General features: G+C 41.5%; 1 protein-coding gene across 7 annotated transcripts in view; it reads right to left on the bottom strand.

Moving 5' to 3' along the window:
• Positions 1 to 202: 202 nt before the first annotated feature.
• Positions 203 to 9,779, bottom strand: part of TNRC6C (trinucleotide repeat containing adaptor 6C) — a 344,243-nt gene continuing 334,666 nt past the window's right edge. For all 7 annotated transcript variants that reach the window (XM_075903558.1, XM_014573581.3, XM_075903557.1 and 4 more), the window contains one exon: positions 203 to 3,112. In XM_075903558.1, the coding sequence (XP_075759673.1) occupies positions 2,752 to 3,112 (361 nt within the window). In that variant the 3' untranslated portion in view covers positions 203 to 2,751. The remainder of the gene's footprint in view (positions 3,113 to 9,779) is intronic.

Raw genomic sequence — 9,779 nt, 5'->3', positions numbered from 1 at the left:
AATACAAAGCATTTTTGGTAAAATGAGAGTGTAGTCATCACTTTGCATACCCTGAAAAGATGAGACTAATAATGGAAATAATTTGTACTTTTAACTGTTCATTAATATTGAAAGGGTCAAACTTCCTTCATGAAATAAACTGACATTTTACAAAATCCTTTCATATCCTCTGTGTTAAAAAATACACATTTATTTGAACAGCCAAGAAAAAAACTGCAATTTATTAAGTTTCAAAGAATCTTCGTACTCTTGAAAGCAACTTTCGGTGCATGTTCTTTAACAATCACATTCTATGAGGAGAAGTAACATTAAAAGCCACAAACTTTGTTTTTAAATCTCAGAGTTACAGACATTAATTCCAAATGAAAGGCAAAAACAAAACAAAAACAATTTTTTTTAACTTCCATCGCCAATTTTAAAATATCAGGAGTTTTTCTACAACTCAATGCTAAGCTTCAGCATGGAAAATTTTATCTACTGTATGGAAACACGCACATACACACATACATATTTTGTGTGTGTGTGTGTATATATATATATATATATAATATATATGTAGAATGCGTGTAATGGCAATGAGATGCAATTACTCTGAGGAAAGGTTATTTAGCTAAATACATTACTAAAACTTGAGAAAAAAAAACAAGTCTTGAACCCAGTTTGTGCATAGTTCATGATCCTCTATAAAACCAGCTTTTGTTGATTTGCAATCTTGCAGGACCCTTTTTATCTGATAAAACCATTAAAAAGCTAATCTTCCAAAAAAAATAAAATAAAAAATGTAATGCACAAGTTTCCTGATCCAAGCAGGCAGGGAGCACAATGTTCATATAATTTTTAAAACATACTTGAAGGGTATGTTATTCAATTGTCTTTCTTCCTTTCAAAACAATCAAAAACATTGATCATTTTTTAAAACATAAAGCAATTTTTTAATATATAAAGCACTCTTCAAACATCTATTTCTTTTGAGTCCATTATTTGGTAAATATGTAACTGCTACACATTAGATTAGGTATTTTCTTCTGTCTTTTTATTTTTTTTATTTTTTTTAATAATATCTTCAGTGCTAGGAGTTGGGTTTAAAAATACATGAAATGGTGTGGAGTTGCTCCTCGGGAAACCCGGCTTTCCTGAGACATCTTCCACCATGTGCAAGATAGTGATCACAAAGTTTTCGCCACTTTGACGAAGAAGAAAACAACAACAAAAAATATTACACAGCAATGGCCAAAGAAAAGGGTAATACAACAACACTGTTCAATCCCAGAGCTCTGAAGTAGCATATCTTCATTCTGAAAATAGGGTTCTTTACGAGGGAAGTCTTTTTTTCCTTTCTTTTTTTTTAATTCCTTTTTTTATTTTAAAGTTTGAAGGAGAGAAAAAAAAAAAAGGTCTGTAAACAGGTGGGAGCCAAAATTCCTGACTCCTTCAAAAGCGGTGAAAACTGCGTCCAAGTGCTTGTTTGTGTTCCTGCTCGCAGGGGACTATCCACTCTTTACAAACATCTATGGCCACAGTTCAACAGGAGTATTTCCTTAAAACTTTAAATTCCGAATGGAAAACGGTGCAATACTCCGGTAATAATTTTCTTGCATTAGTCCACAATAAAAAGCCGCTAAAGGTAGATTTACACATTATTCTCCAGAGATACACACTGTCATTTTTAAAACGCAATAAGAGTCCTTGAGTAAACATTTACACATGAATTGTCGCTGGCCCTTCCTATCAATTTTTTTTTTAACATATGGGATTAGCTACAAGAAGGGCTGCAAACACTCAGTGCAAAGTTAGAAGCTAATAACAATTAAACATTTGACCAATGAGCAAATAAAAAGCATATACTGAATAAGAGAAAAAAATCACCCTTTTGTTAAATCACACACGGGCTCGCACGCACACACACATACCCACAAGCTCGCTCACACACACATACCTGTTCCAACACATAGTATGAACTTTAAAAAAATTCCTAGAGCCTGTTTTCTGTGTATTGATGCCAACCTGGAAGTGTAATATTAGAAAGTGTTCACATTTTGTTATTGGCCTGCTGGATTCAAGTATTTGCATGTTTGATATGTGTTTTTTTTTTTTTTTTACTTTTTATATTTTTTGGGGATTTTTAAAAAATGACATGAAAAAGTAATGAAACAAGGGTAATGTGCATAGGCAGATCCATAGGAGCACTGGACATGGATATCCCATCCCCACCCTCCAATTCAACCTGTACAGTCAATAGTTACCATTCGAATTCATTACTTTTCTGTACCAAAGATGAATATCACATTCCACTCTCTTCTGATTATTGGGTCCGCCTCTGGTAATGTGCATAATAGTCACAGGCTCATTTAAAATAGGCTTTCTTTTTTCCCCTCCCCTTAAAGTTGATAAAATAACCCTTTCCAGCCCAAATTCTGAAAAGTGCCCTTCATGATAGACCTATTCTAAGCAGCTTTTATACTTCGTTTTTAAAAAACACCATACAAACATAAAGACATACAATAAAAAGCCATGAAAAAAATAAAACCTGTCATTAGCATGTGACACTGACCAAATGTAGTCCATACTGTTTCATTAACAGTTCACAAGGACTTCTGCAGTTTCATATTGGAGATTGGACAGAGGTACTAAAAAGGGCTGCCAGTCTGATCTGTTAAAGCTGGATTCTTCGTGAAGCCCTGGACTGGAAAGGGTTACATTTTTTTTCCTTAGTGCTGATGATTGTTATTTCCACTTTGTTTCTCTCCTTTCCTAGATGGACTCCCCACTGAGAAGATCACCTGGGAGCAGAGTATTCAGAGGTGTTGGGCTGCCAATAACCCTGCCATCATCGGTGCTGGGGGGTCCCCAAAGGCTGCTTGAGTACTGAGGGACCCCACCCCAGAGCAAATCGCTGCTCCCTTTGCCACCCAGGCAGGGAGTATTCCAGTGGCCTGCATCATTCCGCACCAATCCATGAGAGCTGCTTGTGGAGCCCATACGAGTCTGACTGGTTCCAGTGTTGGACTGCCAACTGGAGGTGGGTGGCAGTGGCTGGCCTTGTGCTAAGAAACGGTTTACTTCTTCTTCACCAGCAAACTCAGCCAAGATGGTAGTGTTTCCCAACACACACCTAACAACAAGAACACAACACTGTGAAACATAAGGATATAATTTACAGGTATCAAAGACGACTATCAAAGAGGGTAGAATTTTTATTAAACCCATGTTAAGTTTGAAGCCAGCAGAGAAGCCCAAATTAGGCTACTGCTAAATCGTTTTCATCCCAATAATTCTATTTTATAATTACAGGAGTATACAAGCATATGCACACATAAAAATCCATACACCTGAAGACCAGTATTTCCTTAAGCTGTGTAGCACCCACACTGTGTGGTCATGCAGAAGAGAACCAAATGCTGCCCAGATAATTAGCAGAGCGACCACAACTAATTTTTTTGTTTCTACCAGTGGTGCACATTTACACGTCTCAGTGCACATAAACATTTTATTCTGTTCATGGATGGAAAATGATTAGAGGGAATATAGATGAAGACAGCATATTTTAGTCTGTATACTCTTCAAGGTGGGGACTGTGTCTTCTTTTATTTTTGGAAAATATCTATGCATAATGTGGGTGCTACCAGATGCTAATAAAAGGAATTTATTCACCCTGGCTGTGTCTACATTGGCATCCCTTTCCGGAAAAGGGATGCTAATGAGACACTTCGGAATTGCAAATCCGCGGGGGATTTAAATATCCCCTGAGGCATTTGCATTTACATGGCTGCCGCTTTTTTCCGGCGCGGGGTTTTTGCCGGAGAAAAGCGCCAGTCTAGATGCGATTTTCCAGAAAATAAGCCCTTTTCCGGAAGATCCCTTTCAAGTAGGAATAAGGGATCTTCCGGAAAAGGGCTTATTTTCCGGAAAATCGCGTCTAGACTGGCGCTTTTCTCCGGCAAAAACCCCGCGCCGGAAAAAAGCGGCAGCCATGTAAATGCAAATGCCACGAGGGATATTTAAATCCCCCGTGGATTTGCAATTCCGAAGTGTCTCATTAGCATCCCTTTTCCGGAAAGGGATGCTAATGTAGACACAGCCTCTGTGTAGTAATGACTGTTCTTTGAGATGTGTGTCCCTGTGGATGCTCCACGGTTGGTGATGGGTTGACCCGGAGCCACAGATCGGAGCTTTTCAAGCAGTTGTCAGTTGGGCTGCGCATGCACAAGAGGCGCCTCATGCTATTCGTGTCTTGGAACCTCCCGTGCGCAGCCCAAGCCCCCCCCTTCAGTTCCTTGTCTATGCCTGAGTAGACAGGACTCTTAAGTAGATGGGAGGAAGGGAGGGTCATGGAACACCCACAGGGACACGCATCTCAAAGAACAGTTGTTACTGCACAGGGTGAGTAACTTCCTTTTCTTTTTCGAGTGATGTCCCTGTGGGTGCTCTACTGTTGATGGCAATAAAGCAGTGCTCCTTGTGGGTGGTAGGATTTGGAGTTACCACTTGGTGGTCGAAGATAGGACTGTAGCCACCGCTGTATCAACTGCAAGTTGAGGCATGATGGCATAATGCCTGGCAAAAGTGTGGTTGGATGACCAAGTAGCTGCCCAGTAGATGTCTTTAAGGGCCACATTGTTCAGGAAAGCTGGGGAAGTTGCAGTAGCATTGGGTAGAATGTGCATTGAAATTGGTGTACCATTCGAGTGCTCTGCGAAAGATGTTGAGACATATGAAAGGCTTGGGCATCATCGGAGTGGATCTTGTGCAGAACTCTTGGAACACAGATCAGTGGGAAAGTGTAATGTAACTCATACATTGGTTCCTTCCAATATATGAGGAAAGTGTCACCCAATGACCCCTCACCCAGACTTGTGCGGGAACAGAAACAAGGGCATTTGGCATTGCGTCAAGATGCAAAAAAGTTCTATCGACAGATAGCTCCATCGTTGGTTTACCGGGGCGATCAACAAATGCCTTTGATGTCGACCGCGGAGTATTCAGGCTAGTGCGCTGAGCCGACAAACAGCTGATCGGCTCAGCGCGGCAGCCATTTTAATTTAAATGAAGAGGCGATTATTTAAATCGCCACTTCATTTGGGTATGTCTAGTAAACTAATCTACATGGCTCTGGCAACAGAGCCATGTAGTCTAGACATACCCTCAAAGAAGAATTAACACTATTAACAAAGAATAATATGAAAAATTGCAAAATTGTAGTAAATGTACTTTTGTACATTTAAATGTATAAAATGTAATAAATGTAATTATTTTTGCACTTCCAAACACCTCATCTATCCTCCTACCACCAACCAATTTCCCCAGGATTTATGCTAACAATCCAACCCCCTCAGCAGGATGGACAGAGTATGATATTTCTGGGCCAGGAATGGCCAACACAGCAAAGTGTCCTCCCCTACCCCTCAAAAATACGAAAAAAGTGTCTTTGTGACACCTATTTTTTTCTTTTATATTACATAAACATGCTTTTGCTTTTCCTTCACAAAAAAGGTTCAATGTTATTGTTCAAAAAGCAGTTAACCTGGTGCATATTTTTACTGCTGATTATGATCTTAACTCTTGTTTTGATTTAGAGATTTATTTGAGGAGCCTCAGTTTTTCAAGAGTGGTGAATCTGCTAGAATAGGTATCTTTCCAATAGCTATTCTCTGAAGAAATAGGGTGCTTTGACACAGATCACAATTTTAGAAGCAAGAGGAAGACAAACAGCAGGGTAGGGCCATTACTCGAAGAGGGAGAAACACTAACAGAAAACGTAGAAATGGCAGAGGTGCTTAATGACTTGTTTCGGTTTCACCAAGAAGATTGGTGGTGACTGGATTCCTAACATAGTGAATGCTAGTGGAAGTGGGATAGGCTTAGAAGTTAAAAAGAGGAAAAGAAAAAGTTAAAAATTACTCAGAGAAGTTAAAGGTCTTCAATTCACCAGGGCCTGATGAAATGCATCCTAGCATACTCAAGGGGTGCGTCTAGACTGGCAAGATTTTGCGCAGGATCTGAGGCAGTGGGTCTGGTCCACAAAAGCTCATTACCTAATAAACCATCTTGTTAGTCTTTAAAGTGCTACATAGTCCTGATTTTGTTCTTGTGTAAATTAGGTTGTCATGGGATAAGAGGGAAGATTCTTTCAAGACTGAGAACTGGTTAAAAGTCAGGAAACAAAGGGTAGGAATAAATGGTAAATTTCAGAATAGAGAGGGGTAACCAGTGGCGTTCCCCAAGGGTAAGTCCTAGGACCAATCCTATTCAACTTATTCATAAATGATCTAGAGAAAGGGGTAAGCGGTGAGGTGGCAAAGCTTGCAGATGATACTAAACTAATCAAGATAGTGAAGATGAAAGCAGACTGTGAAGAACTTTAAAAAGATCTCACCAAACTGAGTGATTGGGCAACAAAATGGCAAATGAAATTTAATGTGGATAAGCATAAAGTAATGCAGTAACTCCTTGTGGAATGAGGTGTAGCAGTTAATCCGAACTAAGGACTTATGGTGCAGATGGTGGGTACATAATTGGCTGGGTCAGTTTTGGGACCAGTTCTGTTCAATATCTTCATCATTGTTTTAGATACTGGAATAGATAATAAGCGTATAAAGTTTGCAGATAGTACCAAGCTGTGAAGGGCTGCAAGTACTTTGGAGGATAGGGACATAATTCAAAATGATCTGGATAAACTGGAAAAATGGTCTGAGGTAAATAGAATTAAGTTTAAGAACAAATGCAAAGTACTCCACTTAGGAAGAAACAATCGGTTTCACACACTCAGAATGGGAAGTGATTGTCTAGGAAGGAGAACTGCAGAAAGGGATCTAGGGATCATAGTGGACCACAAGCTAAATATGAGTCAACAGTGTGACACTGCTGCAAAAAAAGCAAACATGTTTCTGGAATGCATTAGGAGTGTGGTGAGAAAGAGATCAGAAGTAATTCTTTTGCTCTACTCTGCGCTCATTAGGGCTCAATTATGTCCAGTTCCAGGAACTACATTTCAAGTAACATGTGGACAAATTGGATAGGACAATAAGCAATGGACTTAAATTGCAGCAAGAGAGATTTAGGATGGACATAAGGAAAAACTTCCTAACAGGGTGGTTAAACACTGGAATAAATTGTCTAGGGAGGTGGTGGAATCTCCATAATTGGAGATATTTAAGAGCAGGTTAGGTAAACATCTATCGGGAATGGGGACTGGACTTGATGACCTCTCAATGTCCCTTCCAGTTCTAATATTCTAGTATTCTATGATTCTATTGTTCATTCACCCTCCGTCCTACAGTTGAGAACTCACACTGTTTCTAGGAAAGAAATTATTTATTTTATTTAAATATTTTTACCCCGCCTTTCTATTTAAAATATTCAAGGCGGTTCACAAGAACATACAAACAAACCAAATATATATAACAATTTAAAATAGAAGAATTTAAAATTATGAGACCTCAGAGGGACATAACCAGCTAAAAGCATAAAGGGTATGGTCTACACTACAAAGTTAATTCGAACTAACAGCCGTTAGTTCGAATTAACTTTGATAGGCGCTACACATACAAACCGCTAGTTCGAACTTAATTCGAACTAGCGGTGTGCGTAATTCAAACTAGGTAAACCTCATTCCACGAGGACTAACGCCTAGTCCGAATTAAGTAGTTCGAATTAAGGGCTGTGTAGCCCCTTAATTCGAACTAGTGGGAGGCTAGCCCTCCCCAGCTTGCCCTGGTGGCCACTCTGGGCACCACCAGGGAAACTCGTCTACCCCCCTCCCGGCCCCGGACCTCTTAAAGGGGCACGGGCTGGCTATGGTGCCCGTGCCAGGTGCAAGCCTGCCAGCACCCAGCCAGCAGACCCTGCACCTGGCACGGCTCGAGCCAGCCACCCGCTGCCACCCAGCCCTCCGCCTCTTCCCGGGACCAGGCTGGCAGCTTCCAGGAGCCTGCCCAGGTCCGCAAGAGGCAGGCGCCCGCCTGGTCTAGTGCGGACATCGTGGACCTCATCCACGACCTCCGCACTAGGCACAGGAAAGTGGCCGGCTAGGGCAGGAGAGCTGCCAGCCTGGCCACCCAGGAGCAGGTTTGCATGAAAATCAAGGTGGTCCACTGAGAACCCCGACCCTGAGTCCTGAGCTTAGAATGGCCGATCTGGGTCAGACCAAAGGTCCATCTAGCTCAGTAGCCTGTCTGCCGACAGCGGCCAACACTAGGTATCCTGGAGGGGATGGACCAAAGACAATGACCAAGCCATTTGTCTCGTGCCATCCATCTCCAGCCTTCCACAAACAGAGGCCAGGGACACCATTTCTACCCCCTGGCTAATACCACTCCATGGACCCAACCTCCATAACTTTATCTCACTTCTCTTTAAACTCTGTTCTAGTTCTAGCCTTCACAGCCTCCTATAGCAAGGAGTTCCACAGATTGACTATTTGCTTTGTGAAGAACAACTTTCTGTTGTTAGTTTGAAGCCTGCTACACATTCATTTCATTTGGTGTCCTCTAGTCCTTATATTATGAGAACTAATGAAGAACTTTTCTTTATGCACCTCTCCACACCACTCATGCTTTTATAGACCTCTATCATATCCCCTCTCAGTCTCCTCTTTTCTAAACTGAAAAGTCACAGTCTCTTTAGCCTCTCTTCATATGGGACCTGTTCCAAACCCCTGATCATTTTAGTTGCCCTGCCCTCTCCCACCCTCTCTCTTCCCCTCTCCCACCTCCTTTTCCCAGTCGCCCCGAGTTTTGTTCAATAAAGAGAGTTTCTATTTTTGAACACACGTGTCCTTTATTATGTACATGAGGAAGGGGGGCTAGGGAGGGATAAGTGGAAGGAGGTGAGGGAGGAATGGGGTACAAGCCCCCGATGGGGAGGGCTCTGTGGGCTCCTCGGGGTGGAAGCTCTTCTGAAGCCCCTCGATTGACCCCCCTCCGGATGGCAGCCTGCGGCAAGTGCAGCCGGGCTGATGGCCGAGTGCTGTGATGTGCCGAGTGTGGGCACTGAGGGCACTCCAAGCAAGGACTGCTTTCCTGTCCCTCATCGAATTAGACAAGCGAGTGGGGAACCCTTGAGAACTGTCTGTCCAGGGTAGGGGTCAGGTCCCTTTAAGCACAGCACTCGGCTAGCCTGAGACAGCATCTCCACGCTCTAAGTCCTAATCTGATGCCCTGCTGGCACTGCTTCCGGCCATCCTTAACCCCGGTTCAGGGTCCACTCAATGTGGACATGCTAGTTCGAATTAGCAAAATGCTAATTCAAAGTAGTTTTTAGGTCTAGATGCACTAGTTCGAATTAGCTTAGTTCGAATTAACTAATTCGAATTAAGTTAGTTCGAATTAGTGCTGTAGTGTAGACATACCCCTATAGAGGAGGAACACAGAAATATGTAAAAATGTTTACAATGACTTTTTTTTATATATATCACAAAGATCCCAAGTATTTTGTGATTGCATGGCTAAGAAACTTGCTGCAGAACTGTATTCTATAACTAAAGTATTCATTCCTTTAAAAAGTTTTCAGCTTAAGGCCTTCCAAAGATGAACTGAGGGTAAAACCAATGTAGTGTTGTCTGCCTTAGTTTGCAGAGAGCCTGAAGCAATGATTTGCTTGCGACCTGCTCTAAACCTATCAATGGAATGTAAATTTTGAAATCCAGTTACAATAATTTAAATGTTAATAAATTAACTCTTTTGCTCCTTATCATTTTAACAGAACCTGCTAACTTGTTTATCTCATACTGCTTCCCATGTGTCCCAAACCTCCGACTGTCCCTTAACTAACGAACAGAGCTC

This window comes from Pelodiscus sinensis, chromosome 20 (assembly GCF_049634645.1).
Source record: "Pelodiscus sinensis isolate JC-2024 chromosome 20, ASM4963464v1, whole genome shotgun sequence".
Classification (NCBI taxonomy): domain Eukaryota; kingdom Metazoa; phylum Chordata; order Testudines; family Trionychidae; genus Pelodiscus; species Pelodiscus sinensis.
Note: the sequence above shows the minus strand (reverse complement) of the source record. Positions and strands in the feature narration are given on the sequence as shown.